Genomic DNA, 20,981 nt, shown 5'->3' with positions numbered 1-20,981 from the left:
CAGGCCACTTAGCAGTCTCCTTAAGGAGCTTAAGGTTGTTAGTTGTTGGTAAGCAGTCTTCTCGATCCCCGCCCCCCCCCTTACCGCTGGCCCATGGAAAATTATAAACAGTCCCAGAGGCTTCGGGATTCTGAGACAACCTCAGGGGCTATGATTTTGAAAGGGTGACCACATTAGGTCCCACCCCCGCTGTCCTTGGAAAATCCAGTCCTGGGTGTTGAAAGTTTCATTCCCCAAAGCCAGCAAACTAGTTTTAGAAGTTTTTTAATAAATCACCAGCTTATAAACATACTTAATTACATATTATCTGTGTTCAGCAAATAGAATCATTAATTTGAGCTGAAGTAATGGGCAAAACCTCCTGCACTGAAGAACTCTTTCAAGTCAAGCGCATTAAAATGAATTTGCAATTACTAAACAGGACAGTAGGCTCACGGATGATTAGAGCAAAATCAGAGAGGCTGGTGAATAGTTTGTATGACGTTATTTCAGCTTTCCCAAGCATCCTTCAATGCAAATTACGAAACTAATCACTCAATAACCTTGCATTGTATTATGGCAAGTTACTTCCTACTGAATATCTTCTACTAAACCATTATCCTTTTTTTATGGACACACACCATTTGGCCCTTCGAGCCCGCTCTGCCGTTCAACGTGATCATGGCTGATCCTCAATCTCAACGCCATATTCCTGCTTTCTCTCAATACCCCTTGATGCCACTAATATCTAAAAATTTATCAATTTATCGCTTGAATATACTCAATGACCCAGCCTCCAAAGCCTCCTATGATAGAGAATTCCACAGATTGACCACCCTCTGAGTGAAGAAATTTTTCCTCATCTCAGTCCTAAATGGCATGCCCTGTATCCTGAGACTGTGGCCCCTGGTTCTAGACTCTCCAACCAGGGGAAATATCCTCCCTGTTTCCAGTCTGTCTAGCCCTGATAGAATTTTATACGTTTCAATCAGATCCCCTCTCATTCTTCTAAACTCTAGTGAATACAGGCCCAGTCGAACCAATCTCCCCTCATACTACATCCTGCAATCCCCAGTATCAGCTGAGTGAACCTTTGCTGCACTCCCTCTATGGAAAGTATATCCTTTCTTAGGTAGGGAGACCAAAACTGCAAGCAATACTCCAGGTGTGGTCTCACCAAGGGCCTTTATAACTGCAGTAAAATATCCCTACTTTTGAACTCAAATCCTCTTGCAATGAAGGCCAACATACCATTTGTCTTCCTAATTGCTTGCTGCACCTGCCTATTTACTTTCATCGACTGGTGTACAAGGACACCCAGACCCCTTTGTACGTCCACATTTCCCAATATAACACCATTTAAATAATACTCTGCCTTTCTCTTTTTCACACTGGAGCATATAACTTCACATTTACCCACGTTATACTGCATCTGCCATGTGTTTGCCCACACACATAACTTGTTTAAATCGCCCAGAAGCCTCCTTGCATCCTCCTCACAACCCCGCCCAGTTTTGTGTCATCAGCAAACTTGGAAATATTGCATTTGGTTCCCTCACCCAAGTCATTTAAATATATAGTGAATAGCTGGGGCCCAAACACTGATCCCTGCGGTGCATAACTAGTCACCGCCTGCCACCCGGAAAAAGACCCATTTATCCCCATTCCAAAGAATGTCTGGTCTATCAACCAATTCTCAATCCCTGCCAGTATATTACCCAAAATCCCATGTGCTTTAATTTTGCCTACTTATCTCTACTTGGGACCTTATCAAAACCCTTCTTGAAATCCAAATACACTACATCTACTGGTTCTCCCTCATCTATTCTGCTAGTTACATCCTCAAAAAACTCCAGTAGATTAGTTAAGCATGATGTCCCTTTCATGAACCCATGCTGACTTTGTCTAATCCCTTTACTGCTTTCCAAGTATTCTGTTACCACGTCTTTTATAATGGACTCCAGCATTTTCCCCACTACTGATGTTAGGCTAACTAGTCTGTAATTCTCTGTTTTTTACTTTCCCTCTTTTTAAAATAATGTCGGTACATTTGCCACCCTCCAATCTCGAGGAACTGCTCCAGAGTCTATAGAATTTCAGAAGATGACCACCAATCCATCCAATATTTTCAGGGCCACTTCCTTTAGTACTCTGGGATGTAGATTATCAGGCCCTGGGGATTTTTCAGCCTTTAACCCCATTAATTTCGCTAGCACCATTTTTTTACTATACTGATTTTCTTCAATTCCTCTCTCTCTCACTAGACCCTTGATTCCCTAACATTTCTGGGAAATTATTTGTGTCCTCTTTTGTGAAGACAGAACCAAAATATGTGTTCAATTCTTCTGCCATTTCTTTGTTCCCCATTATAATTTCCCCCATTTCTGACTGTAAGGGACCTACATTTGTCTTTGTTAATCTTATTCTGTTCACATATTTATAGAAGCTTTTACAGTCAGTTTTTATGTTCCTTGCAAGTTTACTCTCATGCTCCATTTTCCCCTCCTTGATCAATTTTTTTGCCCACTTTTGCTGAATTCTAAACTGCTCCCAATCCTCAGGTTTGCTGCTTTTTCTGGCAATTTTATATGTTTCCTCATTGGATCTAATACTATCCCTAATTTCTTTTGTAAGCCATGGTTGAGCCACCTTTCCTGTTTTATCTTTACGCCAGACAGGAATGAATAATTGTTGTAATGCATGCATATGTTCCTTAAATATTAGCCATTGCCTATCCACTGCAAGGTTCCCCAATCCATCATTGCCAACTCACGCCTCATACCCTTGTAGTTCTCTTTATTTAGATTCAGGATCCTAGTTTCAGATTCAACTTTTTCACTCTCCTTCCTGAGAGTGTTGGGTTGGGAGAGGGGCTTCACCAAGTCTTCTGTCATCAAGGAAAATGGAGATCTTGGCTGAAGCCTCAGTGGCCAGTAACTGTTGCACATTGAGCTCTAGGCCTGTTCAGAAGCACTCCAATTTACCCCGATGCTGCCAGACCTGCTGAGTTTTTCCAGGTAATTCTGCTTTTGTTTTGGATTTCCAGCATCCGCAGTTTTTTGTTTTTATCTCTGTGGTTAATTGACTGCCACTCCTCTTCAAGAAATGCCTACCTTGAAGAAGTACTGCTCTGCTCTCTGACAGGATTTCGGTATCTCTCTTCTGCTTTGTTCACCAGCTTATATTTCACCCCTCTCCTAATATTACTCAGTTCTGTTGAAGGGTCATGAGGACTTGAAACATCAACTCTTTTCTTCTCCGCCGATGCTGTCAGACCTGCTGAGTTTTTCCAGGTAATTCTGTTTTTGTTTCCAATTTATACTTTCCCTGGGTTGGGAGAAGCACAGCTCCACATTCAGATAAGTTACTTACCTTGTGAACTAAATCCATTTTATTTTAAAGCTGTATTGTGTGTGACAGAATCCACAAAATTAAAAGTTTATTTGACTCATCCCACATTAAAATCAATAATTTCAGGATGGCCTTTAGGGAACCGTGGTGTGATACTGTAAAGATCTGTAATGCAAACAATTGTATATGCTGTTTTTAAAGGGCTCCTGAGTCATCCTGGCCTGAGAGTCTGTACACAGCAAGACCAGCTACCTCTTCCTTTGTGTCCAAGTGTTAAAACTTGCACCTTACTTTCAATAAGTTTTGACCTGGGCTCCTGTCCTCATGGCAACCAGGTCACATGGACTTGTCTCTTGGCAGATTTCGCAGGAGGTCACATCCCCCTCCCCAAACTACGAATTAAAAGGAGACAGTTTTAAATATTTAAATCAGTCTTATAAAGTTCAGCAGTCATAACGATGTATTATAAAGATCTATAATATGCACATTTTAATAATTATATAATGAATGCTACTGTGCTGCTTTAGTGTTTTGTTTTTGCTGGCATCTGGGGTCATGTTAATTTTCAAGTATTAAATGGGGTCACATTAGAAAAAAGTTTGGAAAACACTGGTCTAACATATGCAATAAAATGCATACGTGTAGAGAACCATCTATTTAAAGGGAAAACAGCAGAGAAGATTGCTTGATTGTTACTCTTGCAAGTAAACTCAATACCCACTCCCTCAACCATAAGCACTTTGTAATTCCAGTATAATCTACAAAACACGCTGCAAAAACTCACCATATTGACAGCAACTCCATCCCAAATGATCTCTACAAACACAAACCACAAGAAGCTTTATGGAAGCACCATGATCTGCAAGCCCTCTAGCATCCTGACCTAGATGTTCATTGTTGCTGGGTCACTCTCCTGGAATTTCTTATCTACCACATATTATTGGAGCACCATGAGGATTGTAGTAGCACCCATAGAGAAGGCCTATGACAATCTGGAGCAACTATGGATGGACAATACATTGTCAAAACCATTCACATTCCATTAATAAATATAACAGGCAACCTAGCTATCTAGACCATTTGCCTAAACTGCACCAACAAAGAATACAAAAGTTCTAGGAAACTCTTTCAATAAGACCCTGAAGATCTATATATTCAAGCCAGCTTGGATCATAGCAGCGAATATTCACCACTACAGGCAAATTAGGACAGCAATCCTTAGTGTCAATATGCATTGTGCACCAGGTTACTACCTTCCAGTAGTTTAAAGGGTTTCACTGCAAGTTGGCCATAGTGGATACTATTGCATGAATAAGATGAACTTAAATGGTGTACTTACTTTACAAAGGTAATTTCAGTGTATCACAATTTCACACCAGCGGTGGATCTGAAGTGAATATGGTTTTATTTTGCACTGATAGAATCATAGAACAGTACAGGAGCAGGCCAATTGGCCTCAAATCTACACCAGCGCTGTGATTATACAGTAAATGCAGCCTAAGCCTGGAATCAGAGTTTAATTTAATGCTGGAATAAAGCGCAGCAAAACTCCCCAGACAAGAGCATTTTAGCTGCTTCACTTTGGCAGTATCGGCCTCAATATCCATGTTAAACAATACATTTTTAATATTAGTGCCAAGTGAAAATCACTTCTCAACGGTGGCAATTTTTGCAGTGTGAACGCACCATTAATTTCCTTGTTAAGTCCCACTCCACTGTGTAATTACTGAACTTCTGTTCTCGGATAGATTTATAATATCTTGTTCCCACATAAAGCAAACGTTGAGATTGAGGATATTTTGCCAATCTACATTGACATAAAATGATAATTTTCTGAGGGCAAAGAAAATTGCTTCCAAAACCTCCACCCAAAATTCAAATAGGACAAACCAGCAGTTAATAATAAAAGTGTGATTCTGCAATCCAGTGCCAAACAGTTACGGCACTGCACGCATGATACTGCAATTTTCTGCCTATTAATTTTATTTGATAGAAAAATGACTGACTCTGCCTTGATATATGGGCTGGATATGAGAAACTGTAATTTGGACATTCCAATATAGAATTTAAACTTTTCAGTAAAGCCTCAACCAAGATGTTAGAATCTTCTCTTCATTTGCGTTGATTTTACTTTTAAAGAGCTGGATGAATATTGGTTTATGGACAGGTTAACTGGACTACATGCTATAAGTACAGATACTAATGACTATGAAAGGGGTTACTGCAAGTTTTACTAAATTATATGCACTTCAAGGTACTTTGATTCAAAATACATTCCACTGCTAGATTATGTAGGTGTACATGAACAAAAATTTCATTTAGTGATTAAATAGAGTAAACACTTCTGCAGCAACTTGTGGGAAATGCAGCAAGTATGATATACCTAAGATGGTCAAGGATGAACACTAATATGGAAAATGAAAGAAATTCATTATTTCATTTCTTAATTTACCTTTGGGGATCAAAAGGACATATTGCCTTACTCAAGGAGATGAAATAGATTGGACAAAGTATGTGGGAGAGTACATTGTTCCTTTCATGGATCATGCAAGATTTAGATGGTCAAAACTTGCATTTCCTCATTCCATGTTTACATTCTTACTTCCTATAGAAAACCATAATCCTGAAATGGAATTATGCATCTCTTGGGTCAGCTATGGCAAACCAGTTCTGAAACATACGGCTACTATATTCTACTGTTTAAAATCTTTCAGGAGCCTCCTCTGCACACACCAAGCTCCCTGTTAAACTGAGACAGAATTGCCAGTGAAAAGTCTGCCTTTAGTGTGGGGTACATGACTACGTTCAGTGACTAGTAGATTGAGAAGAGATTAACATTTTTCTTACTGAGACCTTAACTGACCTATTTAGTTACGAATGAATTTTCCCTTAATTTGTAAAAAAGCTGTTCTGCTGTGCCCTATAAAACAATTTAGATAACTTTGACAGTGACAATGGAATTATACCTTGGCCAAGGAGACTTGTATATTTTCTCTGTACTTGGGGGCAAGTTGGTAAGTGAGTATGCAAACTGATACAACTTAGAAGCTAGGGGAATTAAATACAGCCCATTAGGACTAGGGTGCACTGAAAGGTTTCTTGGAAAAATTGTTTATGCCACAATCCACATTAGGGGTTAGAATTAATCTCTGCCAACGTGCATCTAGATGAAATATCCACCAAGTCTTGTTCTTAGGTGTGTTTGGGCACCCAAATGAGAAACCATCTTTTTAAGTTCAAAAACATACTTGAGGAATCAACACCACAATCGGTCCCAAAAGTCGATCCTGGAATGGGAATCTTTCTCCAATTATAGGGCACCTTAGGTTAGTTTAGAGCTGCAGTCAAGAAGAGAGGAACAGATTCCATCTTACAGCTGGTGACATTGCATTAAGAGCCCTTAAAAAGTCTTCAAGGTGGGATCTTTTCAGTGAAGTCCTATTTCTTCTCAGGAATCACTTCTAAATAAAGGTCTGATTATTACAGTTAAAGCTAAGATGATCTTTTCAGATGGCACTGAAGCCTGTGGGCAGCTTGTGGGTAAAGGGGTCAGGGCAGGGGCAGGTTGTGTTAGAGGGCTGATGAGATCATGCAATTTCCAGTTACATATTTGGAAACATGTGAAATGAGCTAATAAATGAACTGAATAACTTGGATGATACATGACTGATGCTGGGGAAATGCAAGAGAATGTTTACAGGAATGGTGGCATAGTGGTAATGTTATTGAACTAATAATCCAGAGACCTGACCTGACTTGTGATCTGGAGTCAAATCACACCAAGTGGAATTTAAAATTAATTAAATAAGACTGGAAGGAAAAGCTAGTCTTCGTAATGGTGCATGTGTAACTACTGGATCATCATGAAAACTCATCTGGTTTACTGATGTCTTTTAGGGAAGATATCTGCCTCTTTACCTGGTCTGGCCTTCATGTGTCTTCAGGCCCACAGCAATGTGGTTCTTTCTCAACTGCCTCTGAAATGGCCTAGCAAGTATTAAACTGCTACACAAAGTCAAATAAGCACCACCTGGCATCAACCGAGGCACTGGGTATGAGACACATTCTGCTCAGTCAACCCTGCAAAGTCCTCCTCACTAGCATCTGGAGACATAAGCCAAAATTGGGAGAGTTGTCCCACAGACTAGTTGTGCAACAGCCATACTTACAGAATCATACCTTACAGCCAATGTCTCAGACACCATCACCACCATCCCTAGGCTTGCCCTTCCCACTGGCAGCAGAGTGATATACAGTCAGGAGGAATTGGTCCTGGAACTCCTCAACATTGATTCCAAACCACTTGAAGCCTCATGGCATGAGGTAAAACATAGGCAAGGGAACTTGCTGATTACCACCCACTGCCTTCCCTCAACCCATAAATCATTACTCCTCCATATTGAACACACCTTGGAAGAAGCATTGAGGATAGCAAGGGCACACAATGTACTCTGGGTGGTGGATTTCAATGTCCCTCACCAAGAGTGGCTTGGTAGTACCATTACCGAACAAGCTGGTTGAATGCTATGGGACATATCTGCTAGACTGGGCCTGCACCAGGTGGTGAGGGAATCAACAAAAGAGAAAAGCTACATGACCTCATCCACATCAATTTACATGTTGCAGATTTATCTATCAATGACAGCACTGATAGGAGTGACCATTGCACAGCCCTTGTGGCTGCAAAGTCTCTTCTTCACACTGCCCTCCAATGTGTTGTGTAGCACAAAAGCTCAAAACTGGACATCCATGAGACATTGTGGACCATCAGGAGCAGCAGAATTATATTTAACCACAGTCTGTAACCTCATGGCCCGGTATGTCACTCACTTTACAATTACCATCAAGGCAGAGAAACAACCCTTGTTCAATAAGTGTGGGAAAACATGCTAGCAGCAGCACTAGGCATAGCCAAAAATTAAGTACCAACCAGGTAAAGCTACAACACAGGACTACATGTATGCCAAACAGCAAAAACAACATGCTATAGACAGAGCTAAGTGATCCCACAACCAACAGAGCAAATCAAAACTCTGCAGTCCTGGCACACCCAATTGTGAAAGACGGTGGACAATTTAACAATTAACCGGAGGGGGCTCCACAAATATCACCATCAGAGCCCAGCACATCAGTCCAAAGACAAGGTTGAAACGTTTTAAATCACCTTCAGCTAGAAGTGCAAGTGAATGGTCCATTTCAGCCTCCTTTGGAGGTCCCCAGCATCACAGGTGCTAGTCTTTAGCCAATTTGATTAATTCCACATAATATCAAGAAATGGCTAAAGGCACAAGATATAGCAAAGGCTCTGGGACCTGACAACATCTCGAGACTGTAGTACGGAAGGCACGAGCTCGAGAACTAGCAGTGCCCCAGCCAAGCTGTTCCACTGCAGCTACAACACTGGCAACTACCCCACAATTTAGAAAACTGTCCAGGTATAGCCTGTCCACAAAAAGCAGGACAAATCCAATTTGGCCAATTACCACTTCATAAGCCTACTCTCTATCATCAGCAGAGTGATGGGAGGCGTGATTGACAATTTTATCAAGTGAAAATTTATTCAGGAATAACCTGCTCACCAATATTCAGCTTGGGTTCTGCCAGAACCACTTAGCTCCAGACCTCATTAAGCCCTGGTTTGGAGCAGAATTCAATAGGTGAGGTGAGAATGACTGCCCTTGACATCAAGGCAGCATTTATCAGAGTGACAGGCAGGACAGAGACAGGCAAACCGTACTTCTTTCCTCTCACCTGTAAGCAGAAGGTGTTTTGAATTATTTTTAAAGCGTGCTGTGTTTTCCCAAAGCCGCGGTTTATGTGATCCAATGTACTAATAACTCGCAGCAAACTTGTTATGATTAACTCAAAAAGTTAGTTTATTTCACATTCAAAACCCAGGGAAGAAGTTTTGCAACTTCTCACCACACACACAACACACAGACACAGTAAGGGGGGAGTAGAAAAAAAGAGTTTTACAACTATGGATAGTAACAGGTAATAGGGAAGGCAAATGGAATGTTGGCCTTTATTTCAAAGGGAATGGAGTATAAAAACAGGGAAGGCTTGCTAAAACTATACAAGGCACTAGTTAGGCCACACCTAGAATACTTTGAACAATTTTGGTCCCCTTATCTAAGGAAAGATATACTGGTATTGGAGGCAGCCCAGAAAAGGTTCACTAGGTTGATCCTGGGTATGGAGGGATTTTCTTATGAGGAGAGGTCGAGTAGGTTGGGCCTGTACTCATTGGAGTTTAGAAGAGCAAGAGGTGACCTTATTGAAACATATAAGATTCTTAGGGGGCTTGACAGGGTACAGGGTTGTTTCCCCTTGTGGGAGAGTCTAGGACCAGAGGGTGTAATCTCAGAGTAAGGGGGCACCCATTTAAGACAGAGATGAGGAGGAATTTCTTCTCTCAGAGGGTAGTCAATCTATGGAATTTTTTACATCAGAGTGCTGTAGAGGCTGGGTTGTTAAGTGTATTTAAGGCTGAGATAGACAGATTTTTAATCAGTAAGGGAATCAAGGATTATGGAGAAAAGGCAGGAAAGTGGATTGAGGATTACCAGAGCAGCCATGATTTCACTGAATGGCGGAGCAGACTCGATGGCCTACTTCTGCTTCTACATCTTATGGTCTTATAACAGTACTAGAAGTACAGAAATGAATAAGTTCACATGATTTCCAGAGTCCAGAGTCCAATGAGGAGTTCTTTCACGTAGGAAAACAGAATTGTAGAGTTCTCTTTACAGTTGATGTTGATGCCGCAAGATGAAGTTGGTACCACAGAGACTGCGTCAGTTCTGCAGGTGATGGTAGGAAATCTTACAGCAGAGACAGGCTTCGAGGGGCAGGCTGTTGCTCAGCCTGGAGTTCTACTGCTTGGTGTTCACAAATTGGATATCAAAAAGCAGACTGCCTGTGAGGCCAAAGATGTAATGTTAAAACTGTCCAAAAGGCCAGAGGCTTGGGTCATGTGACATGGCCCATTAATGGGTAAATTGCAGCTTAATAATCAGTTTCCATGCTTCTTGCGAGAATCATTAGGAAAGAAACGAGGTGGCTATTAGCATCTCTTCTGGTACAATGACTTTCAATCTCTTTCTTCTGTGATAGTTCAGGTTGGGGAGCCAGTTCATCTGCACTTCCTCTACTTTCATTGATTACAAGGGATCTGTGCAAAGAGGTGTCGGATTCCACTGGATGAGAGGAGAATTCTTTTGTTTTTGTACCTCCTGCTGGTAGCTTCCAGAACAAAGGCCAATCATGTGGTCATGTGACTCATAGCAGCCATCTTTTCAGTTCAGCAAAGGGTCCATTTTTTAAAAAATGGCAAAAGAATAAAGTTTTGGATTTCTTTTCGTGTCATATTGACCTAACAACATCCAATTACGCTACACCTCCTTCCCCCACCAGGGCGGTCTCAGAGCTCTCCACGTCTTCCTCAAATGGAAGCTCAACTGGACCCAACCACCACACTCTCTCCACCTGGCTAAGCTTGTTCTCACTGAAGAATTTCTCCTTCAACTCCACTCACTTCCTCCAAATAAAAGGTGTTGCTATGGATACCCACATGGCTCCCAGCTACGTCTATCTTTTTGTGGGATATGTGGAACATTCCTTATTCCTGTTCTACTTAGGCCCCCTCCCTCATCTCTTTCTACGGTACAAAGATGAACTTATCAATTGCTGCCTCCTGCTCTTGCCATGAACTGGAAAATTTAATTGACTTTATTTCCAATTTTGACCATTCCCTCATCTGGTCCATCTTTGACAATTCCCTTCCTTTCCTCAATTTCTGTCTCTATTTCTGAAAGTAAGATATCCGCTAATGTTCACTACAAGCCCATGGGCTCCCACAGCAACCCCAACAACACTTCTCACACCCTGCTTCCCTGCTTCCTGTAAGGACTCCATTCCATTCTTATAGGTCCGATGATGCAACCTTCCACACCAGCACTTCCGACATGTCTTTCTTTTTCCCTCAACCAAGGATTCCCACCCAGCGTGGTTGAAAGGACGCTCCAACGTGTCCAATCCATTTCATGCACCTCTGCTCTCACCTTCCACCCCAACAGCCTCTGTATTCAACAGATCATCCTCCACCATTTCTGCCAGCTCCAGTGTGATGCAACCATCAAACACTTCTCTCCCTGCCCTTGCTTTTCAGCTTTCTGGAGGGGCTGTCCCCTCTGCGACGCCCTAGTCTACTCCTCAGTCATCCCTAATAACTGCTCCCTTCCCCACCACACCTTTCTGTGTAAGTATGGGAGATTGAACACCTGCCATTTCACCTCTTCTCTTCTCACTGTCGAAGACCCCAAACACTCCAAGTGAATCAGTGATTTGCTTGTGCTTCTTTGAATTTAGTATACTGCATTCACTGTTCACAAGGTGGACTCCTCTATATTGGGGAGGCCAAACATAGACTAGATGTTCATTTATTCTGCAAGCACAACCTCGAACTTCTGGTTGCTTGTCATTTTATTTTTCCACCTTGCTCCCATGCTTTCTGCCCATGGCCTGCCACAGTGTTCCAGTGAAGCTCAATGTAAGCTTGAGGAACAGCACCTTATCTTTCGAATCAGCACTCTACTCAACAACTATAGATCATAACCTTTTCCTCAACTTTGCCTGTGTTTTTTTTTTCTTTTTTTTGTTTTGCTGGGTTGGTGTGGTTTTGTATCTTTCTTTATCCCTTCATATGGTTTTCATGTAGCAATTCACACCTTATTTTCACAAAATCACACAGTGCAGAAGAGGACCTTCGGCCCATTGAGTCTGCACCAACACATGAGAAACACCTGACCTACCTACTTAATCCCAGTTACCAGCACTTGGCCTATAGCCTTGAATGTTATGACGTGCCAAGTGCTCATCCAGGTACTTTTTAAAGGATGTGAGGCAACCCGCCTCCACCACCCTCCCAGGCAGCGTATTCCAGACTGTTTTTCCTCACATCCCCCCTAAACCTCCTGCCCATCTTGAACTTGTGTCCCCTCGTGACTGACCCTTCAAATAAGGGGAACAGCTGCTCCCTATCCACCCTGTCCATGCCCCTCATAATCTTGTACAGCTCAATCAGGTCACCCCTCAGTCTTCTCTGCTCCAACGAAAACAACCCAAGTCTATCCAACCTCTCTTCATAACTTAAATGTTTCATCTCAGGCAACATCCTGGTGAATCTCCTCTGCACCCCCTCCAGTGCAATCACATCCTTCCTATAATGTGGCAACCAGAACTGCACACAGTACTCCAGCTGTGGCCTCACCAAGGTTCTATACAACTCCAACATGACCTCTCTACTTTTGTAATCTATTTTGACACAAGCTTTTTGTCATTACTATATCCAATACCATGAAATCTTTTGTTATTTAACCTCCCCTGCCATCCACCATATCATAGACCTTTCTCCTTTGTTCTTTCTGCCCCCTTCTCTCTTCTACTGGCTTAAAAACTCTTATGTTTCCATCTTTCTTCAGTTCTGATGAATGGTCACGACCTGAAATGTTGGCCTGGATTTTCATCCTCTAGGCAGGTAAGGGGAAATCGGGAAAATTATCAGGTAGGCCCGCAGCCTTAAGAGAAAGCTTTTGCTAAGGTGGGACCTTCATTGCTGGGGCAGGTGTGAGCTGGAGTCAGGCCAGCCAAACTGGGAAGAAATGCAGAGGCAGCCACAGGGGCTGCCAGGTGCTGAAGTGGGCTGTTTAAAAGGCCCACCTCGGTGTCATGGGACTTTGTCTCCATGACAAAAAAAACGAAACTCCAGCTCTGTCCCCTCACACCCCCTTCACCCTCCAAACACTCCCAATGCCCCTATGTCCCGTTATGCCTCTTATGCCAGGCTCTACCCTTCCACCCATCTCCTCAGGCTCCTCATGTCCCCTATGCCAAGCTCTGTCCTTTCACCCACTGCATGTCCCCCCATGCCAAGCTCTGCCTTTCCACCCACCCCATTTCCCTTCATGGCCCTTATGCCAGGATCTGGCATTGGTTCTAAAAAGGTGTCCAGTGGATCAATGAACATAGTAGTGTAAAGCAGAATGAGTAAAAAAAAAAATCTTTGAAAAAATGTAATCCATTGATCATTTTATCATGTGAAAGAAAAAGTCTGGATATGATAATAAAAGTGTCAATCAGCCAGGCCTATTGAAGTTTCAAAAATCCACAAACCATAAACATGTAAATCCATCTGAGTTATGTCATCAAACATTGTGGAATTGACCACAGAGATCAGAGAGCCTGAGTTGTGAATCAAACAATTGCTCCTCAGAGGAAAGAGTGTTCTGTTATGCTAACAGATGGCTTGGCTCTCAGCCAAATGTACATAATGAGGCTTGGCTGAGAGCTCAGATATCTTTTAGAATAACAGAAACCTGCACCCCCCCCAGAAAACACTGTTTGATTGACAGCACAAGTTCTCTGATCTCTGCGGTCAATTTCACAGTGTTTGCTGACCTAACTCAAGTGGTTTCATGTGTTTATGGTTTTTGAAACTCGAAAGAGCCTGGACGATTGACACTTTTATTAACTTGCCGTCCAGACTTTTCTTTATAGGAGAAAGTGATCAATGGATTACATTGTTTCAAAGCTTTTTTACACATCCCACTTTAGACTGTGGTATTCATTGACCCACTGTACACTTTCTAGAACCAATGCGTATGAAAGTGCCAGGGTCTGGCATAGGTGACATGAGGAGACATAGGGGGTGGGTAGAAGGGCAGAGCTTGGCACAGAGGGCATGAGGCGTTTGAGGGGGTGAGTGGAAGGGTGGAGCTTGGTATGTGGGGGGTGACGAGATGTAGGGGGTGGGTTGAAGGGCCAAACCTGGTACTGGGGCATGAGGAGACGTAGGGAGAGCATCAGAGGGACCTTTAAACTTATCTTTTAAAAGATCCCCACTAGAGTTCACGACTCCCTGAACCATGGCTCTTTAAAAACCAGGCCCAACTCCATGGAAATTGTGGAGGAGGAGATACCTATCATCACAATGGAGCTGGCCAAGTCAGGGGTGCATCCTTTAAAGACACTCTCGAAAGTCATACAACCCAGGAGTGGGGTTGAGAATCCCGGAATCGGGACTGTCTGCCATTTTTAAAGGGGTTCCGAGTCAAACCGACAATCCAGGCCGTTAATCCAGATGAAAATCCAGACCGTTAACTCTGTTTCTCCCCACAGATGATACCTGACCTGCTGAGTTTTTCCAGCCTTTTTGTTCTTACTACAGATTTCCAAAACTTTTGCAAAAAAAATTTTGCAAAATTCCTCACTGTCTTGGATCATATTTAAAACAAAGGAGGCCCAATAACCATCTTCAGCTGCTTCAATGACATTCCCTCCCCATTAAGGTCAGAAGTGAAGATGTTTATGTAAAGTGTTCCATTCCATTCGTAACTCCTCAGATAATGAATCAGTTCATGTCTGCATGCAGCAAGATCTAACAATATTCAAGTTGGTTGATAAGTGGCAAGTAAACATTTGTGCCACAGAAGTGCGAGGCAATTACCATCTCCTACAAGACAGAATCCAACCATCTCCATCTGACAATCAATGGTATTACCATTGCCGAATATCATTTACATTCTTGCATGTACCATTCACCTACTGGGAATTCTGCGGAGAGTAACCTACCTCCTGACTCCCCAAAGCCTGTCCACCATTTTCAAGCACAAGTCAAGAGTGCGATGGAATACTCTCCAGTTAGCTAGATGAGTACAGTTAAGGTAAATCACTGAATGCGTCCCACGGCAATGACAAAGGGGAGATTCAAGGGATTCAGGGTAAACATGTTCCCACAAAGAAAAAGGGTGGGTTAGCCAAATCTAGAGCCCCTTGAATGTCAAGGAGCTTGCAGAGTAGGATAAGGTAGAAAAGGAAAGCTTATGTCAGACACTGAGAACTCAATACTACGGAAAGCTGAGAGGAGTATAGAAAGAGGAGGGATGAAATCAAAAATGAAATTAGGAAAGCCGAGGGCATGAAAGAATATTGGCAACCAATATTAAGGATAACTCAAAAATGATTTATCAATGCATTAAGAGTAAGAAGATAACAAAGGAAAGAGTAGGGCCCATAAAAGAACAAAAAGGTAACCTATGTATGGAGCTGGAGAATGTAGGTATGGTTCTGAATGAATACTTTACATCTGCCTTCACAAAAGAGGGGGACAAGGCAGACATTGTAGTTAAGGAGTAGGGGTGTGAAGAATTGTATGTGGTAAACATAGAGAGGAAGTATTAAGGGGCTTAGCATCCTTGAAAGTGGATAAATCACCAGGGCCAGATGTTAAAAGAAGCCAAGGAGGAAATAGCAGAGGTTCATTTTCAAATCATTACTGGATACAGGTGTGGTGCCGGAGGACTGAAGGTCTGGTAACGTACCTTTGTTTACAAAGGGAGCAAGGGACAGACCAAATGATTACAGGCCTGTCAGTCTGATCTTGGTGGTGGGCTAATTATTGGAATCAATTCTAAGGGACAACATAAACTGTCACTTAGAAAGGCATGGATTAATCAAGGACAGCCAGCATGGATTGTTCAGGGAAGATCATGTCTGACTAATTTGGTTGAATATTTTGAGAAGTAACAATGAGGATTGATGAGGGTAGTATAGTTAATGTGGTCTACATAGATCTTAGCTAGACTTTTGACAAGGTGCAGCATGGAAGACCGGTTAAAAAAATAAATGCCCATGGGATCCAGGGGAATGTAGCAAGGTGGATACAAGGTTGAATACAAGGTTGACTCTGTGGCAGGAAACAAAGGATAAATTGTTGATGGGTATTTTTATGACTGGAAGGCTGTTTCCAGTGGGGTTCCACAGGGATCAGTACCAGATTCCCTACTTTTTGTGGTATATATTAAGGATTTGGATGTAAATGTAGAGGGAATGATCAAGAACTTTGCAGATGACACAAAAGTTGGCTGCAGGGTTGATAGCGAGGAGGACAGTTGTAGACTTCAGGAAGATATCAATGGACTGGTCAGGTGAGCAGAAAAGTGGCAAACGGAATTCAACCCAGAGACGTATAAGTGATGCATTTGGGGAGGTCAAACAAGGCAAGGGAATACACAATAGATGGGAGGATACAGAGAGGTGTAGAGGAAGTGAGGGACCTTGGAGTGAATGTCCACTGATTCCTGAAGGTAGCAGGACAGTTTGTTAACGTGGTTAAGAAAGCATATGGAATCCTTTCATTTATTAGCCACAACTTGAGCACCGTGTGTAGTTCCTGTAACTTCATTACAGAAAGTATGTGATTGCACTAGAGAGGATACATAGGAGATTTATGAGGATGTTGCCAGGACTGGAAAATTGCAGCTATGAGGAAAGATTAGATAGATTGGGGTTGTTCTCCTTGGAATAGAGAAGGCTGAAAGAAGATTTGTTTGAGATATACAAAATTGTGAAGGACCTGTATGCAGTGGATGGGAAGGGCCTATTTACTTTAGCAAAGATCTCAGTGACGAGGGGGCATATATTTAAAATGATTGGTAGAAGCATTAGAGGGGAGATGAGGAAAAGAAAATTCTCCCAGAGGGTTGCAGGGGTCTGAAACTCATTGTCTAGAAGGACAGTAAGGGCAGAAAGCCTCAACTAAAACAAAATGTCTGGATATGCCCCTGCAGTACCGTAATCTGCAGCTCTATGAACCAAATGCTGGAAAGTGGAATTAGGCTGGGTGGCTCATTTTTCAGCTGGTGCAGATGCTACGGGCTAAATGGCCTCTTTCTGTGTGGTAAACTTTATATGATTCTAAGGCAGAGATGAAGACTGAGTGGGAATTGGTATAGGTTGAAATAGAGTTATGACTCAGTTGATAGCTATCTCACCTCAGTCAGAAGGTTGTGCATTCAAGTACCACTCCAGCACCTGGACACAATGATCTAGACTGATACTCTAGTGCAAAATTGAGGGAGTGCTGCACTGTAGGAGGTGCTGTCCTTTAGATGAGAAGTTAAACTGTTGCCCTGTCTACTTTTTCAGATGGACATAAAATATCCCAAGATACTATTTCGAAGAAGAGCAGAGAAATTATCCCTGGTATAAAAACACAAAATGTTGGAAATACTCAGTAGGTCTGGCAGGATCTGTGGAGAAAATAAACAGTTAACATTTCAAGTCTGAAAGCATTCATAAAAACTCCTTATCCCGAGTTATCCCTGGTATCCTGGCCAATATTTATTCCTCAATCAATACAGGTATCACACTCCTGCTTATGCGAGTTTGGTGTGTGCAAATTGGCTGCCATGTTTTCTACATTACAAAAGTGACTACACTTCAAAAGTACTCATTGGCTGTAAGTGCTTTGGGGTGCCTGATGGTCGCGAGAAGCACTGTATCAATGCAAGTCTTTATTTTTATACATGTAGTAGAGTATTGCATGAGCTGAACTTAACAGGATGGGAGGCAAGCCACAAAGGCTAGAGATGTCAAAGGCATGGATGGGGGTTTCAGCAGCAGATGGTCTGAAGTAGAAACAGGCGATCTGAGAGATGGAGAGGATATGCGGGTCAGGAAACGCACCTTGGGGTTCAATAGGACATCAAGTTGCAAATCGTCTAGTTTAACATGTGTTGAGAAGAACAACATATTTCAGCATATGGTACAGGGAAACTACATCAATGAACAGTAGCGATCATCCAAGGCAGGGATTAAACCCCTAATTTTCTCCACAACAGATGAAGTTTTTACAGTTTTCCTAGGTATCATCCCAAAAGCACAAGTGAAGTTGGCCAATATTTTTTCTGTATCCCCAATTTGACTGTATTTGGTTGGCAATATGAACATTTTCCCTTTACAGGCAATGGTAGTTCTCCTATATATCTCTGAATTTACTTGAAAGAAAGTCTGTTCCCAATAATTTACTTAGGCCATAAAATCTTACTTGTGGTCCTTCTGTGAGCTCATCAAGTACAGCCAAAACATCCTTCTTCCATTGTCCTACTGTACTCTCAACGAACCTTCCTTCAGAAGCACCACATCCTGTATAATCAAACCTTGTAGAGGCAAAGCAAATGTTGTAAAACGCAACGATTCAAACTACCAGGTTAATGAATCACTTTAAGAGACAAAGTTAGAGGAAGTTATAGCCACAAGAAATGCCAACTCCACCGCCTCCTAAATCATCAAACTCTTAAAATCAAGAGATTGGCATAAAGGTCATAAGTTGCTATTTTTTTCTTCAAACGTAAATAGATTGACAACTGATTTAAAAATCTCGATAGTGGCTCATTTAATCTTTAAGAGGCCAGAGCTCTTTACAAAACTATATTAATGCATTTTAAAACATTTTACAAAAAAAGTTTTCTAAATCCTACCCATTAGACCTGAATAGCCCAATCAGAGGAGAGGTTCAGTGTTATGTTTTCTTGTTCGAGGCCAATGAGCCAGAAGTAAAGGCACCGGATGCATAACTCAGGCCTCATAGCATGGCCTGGGAGAGGAAAGGGGTCAAAAATAAAATGCTGGAAATATTCAGCAGGTCAGGGAGCATCTGTGGAGAGAGAAACATTTAACATTTCAGGTCTGTGACCGTTCAACAAAAAATCTGGGGAAAGGTCACAGATTTGAAACGTTAACTCTGTTTCTCTCTCCACAGATGCTGCCAATCCTGTTAAGTATTTCCAGCATTGTCTGTTTTTATTTCAGATTTCTAGCATTCACAGTATTTTGCTGTTTTTGTACTGAAGGAAGGAAGAGGGTTCATTATCATATCTATGCATTTTTATATATTAATCTGTTAGATTGATGTATCTTTTACGTTTAGATGAACTGGGCTGCAAGTCTTAATTTTTAATGTCTTTCTGAGCATTTGTGTTAATTAACAATGTACTTATATTTGTGTTATTTATAAATGCATGCGTGTGTGTCTATTTATTCACTAAGATATCTGACTTGACCCGTGTGTGCGTTGTTTATAAATGCATTTATCTGTGTGTCATTAATCAGTGCATTTATGTATCTCTATCAGCTGTAATTACGTGAAGCTTCATTCCTTAATCATGTCCAGTTTAAACAGCTCTCATTGTTTGTGCACTGTCCTTTTTACCATTTTTTTCTTTCCAAGATAACTGGTCTACTACCCTATTTAGCATGTGGAACTTGGCACCAGTAAAGTACATTTATTGTTGACTGCTCCCTTTCCTTTTCAGCTTTTATTTCAAAACTAATAAGGTTCTGGCCATTGTGCCCTGGATGCACTGCTACAGAAAGCTGCAAATTCTCATTCCTCAAAGACATTTGGCACCAATGCTGTGTGTACAGTTGGTCATCAGGTATTTAAACAAGAAAGATCTAGTAGATCCCTGTCCAACAGCACCAAATTCCGGATCACTACCTACCCCCAACTTCCCATCATTCAGATGGTCACACAAAGTATGTCAACAGTAAACTTGCTCCAGCTTCAGTATTCACAATGGGCCCTGACAACATCTCAGCAGTAGTACTAAAGACTTGTGCTCCAGAACTACCTATGCCCCTAGCCAAGCTGTTCCAGCACAGCTACAACACTGGCATCTACCCAACATTGTGGAAAACTGCCCATGTAGGTCCTGCCCACAAAAAGCAAGCCAAATCCAATCCAGCCAATCCAGCCCCATCAGTCTTCTCTTGATTGTCAGCTAAGTGACAGTGGTGTCATCAACAATGCTACCAAGCAGCACACGCACGGCAATAACCAGGCTTTGATGCTCAGTTTGGGTTCCACCAGGGTCACTCTGCTCCTGACCTCATTACAGTCTTGGTCTAAAAATAGTGACTGCCCTTGACATCAAGGCAGTCAATCACCTCAGTCTGAGGACATCACTGCCTGGAAAAAAATCTCAATATTTTAGAGCCATCTCGTGAGATTGTAAGTGAAGCTCAATTTTACTGAGAAATTGCGGCCTTCAGGATAAATTTGCATCTAAAATATGAATGACCTACACTATCTAATTTCTGTTTGCTATTGGTTTAATTGAATCAATGTTCAAATTGCACAGAACATTAGGCTGCTTTGGTTTGTTGATTTTTGTTGTAGATAATTTTTCAGATTTTCAAAAGTCGGGTTTTCCCATTGAGAACTCACTTGTTCCACTGTAAAAATCTTTATGTCTAACCCACACATGCAAAGCATCTCACGGTCAACCTCCTGTCAATTAAGATTTCGATGGAGTAATTTTCTTTGTTTAAAAGGAAATAAAACAAATCCAAGGAACCATAGACCATGCTGGTGATAAGAAAGATAATGAAACTTTCACTCAAAAATGCAATAGCAAATACCTAGAAATCAAAAACTTAATAATGAATAGTCAGCATGGATTTCAAAAGGGAAGGTCATGCTTGACCAACTTTATTTGATCTTTTGAAGAACTATAGATAAGGGTAATGCAATAGATGTAATATACTTGGATTATCAAAGGCTTTGAGTAGACACATGAGTAAGGTCAGAACATTTAGAGTGTAGGGGGCAAGTAGTTGAATGGATAGCAAGCAGGCTACAAAACAGAACAGGTAGAGGTTAAATGTAAATATTCATATTAGCAGTAGTGCAAAGTCAGGTTCTACAGGAATTCACATTGAGACCACGGTTGTTTAGTAGCATTTATATAAAATGGCTTGGTCTCAGGAATCAGAGTATAATTTCAAAATTTATAAATTATACCAAATAA

General features: G+C 41.6%; 1 protein-coding gene across 1 annotated transcript in view; it reads right to left on the bottom strand.

Moving 5' to 3' along the window:
• Positions 1–20,981, bottom strand: part of LOC144682966 (palmitoyl-protein thioesterase ABHD10, mitochondrial-like) — a 65,672-nt gene that overhangs the window by 23,386 nt on the left and 21,305 nt on the right. The window contains exon 3 of the mRNA XM_078545899.1: positions 18,218–18,329. Within this exon, the coding sequence (XP_078402025.1) occupies positions 18,218–18,329 (112 nt within the window). The remainder of the gene's footprint in view (positions 1–18,217; positions 18,330–20,981) is intronic.

The sequence above is a fragment of the Cetorhinus maximus genome, chromosome 7 (genome assembly GCF_964194155.1).
Source record: "Cetorhinus maximus chromosome 7, sCetMax3.hap1.1, whole genome shotgun sequence".
In the NCBI taxonomy this organism is placed as follows: Eukaryota; Metazoa; Chordata; class Chondrichthyes; order Lamniformes; family Cetorhinidae; genus Cetorhinus; species Cetorhinus maximus.
The sequence above is the reverse complement of the archived record's forward strand: the minus strand, read 5'-3'. Positions and strand labels throughout refer to the sequence as shown.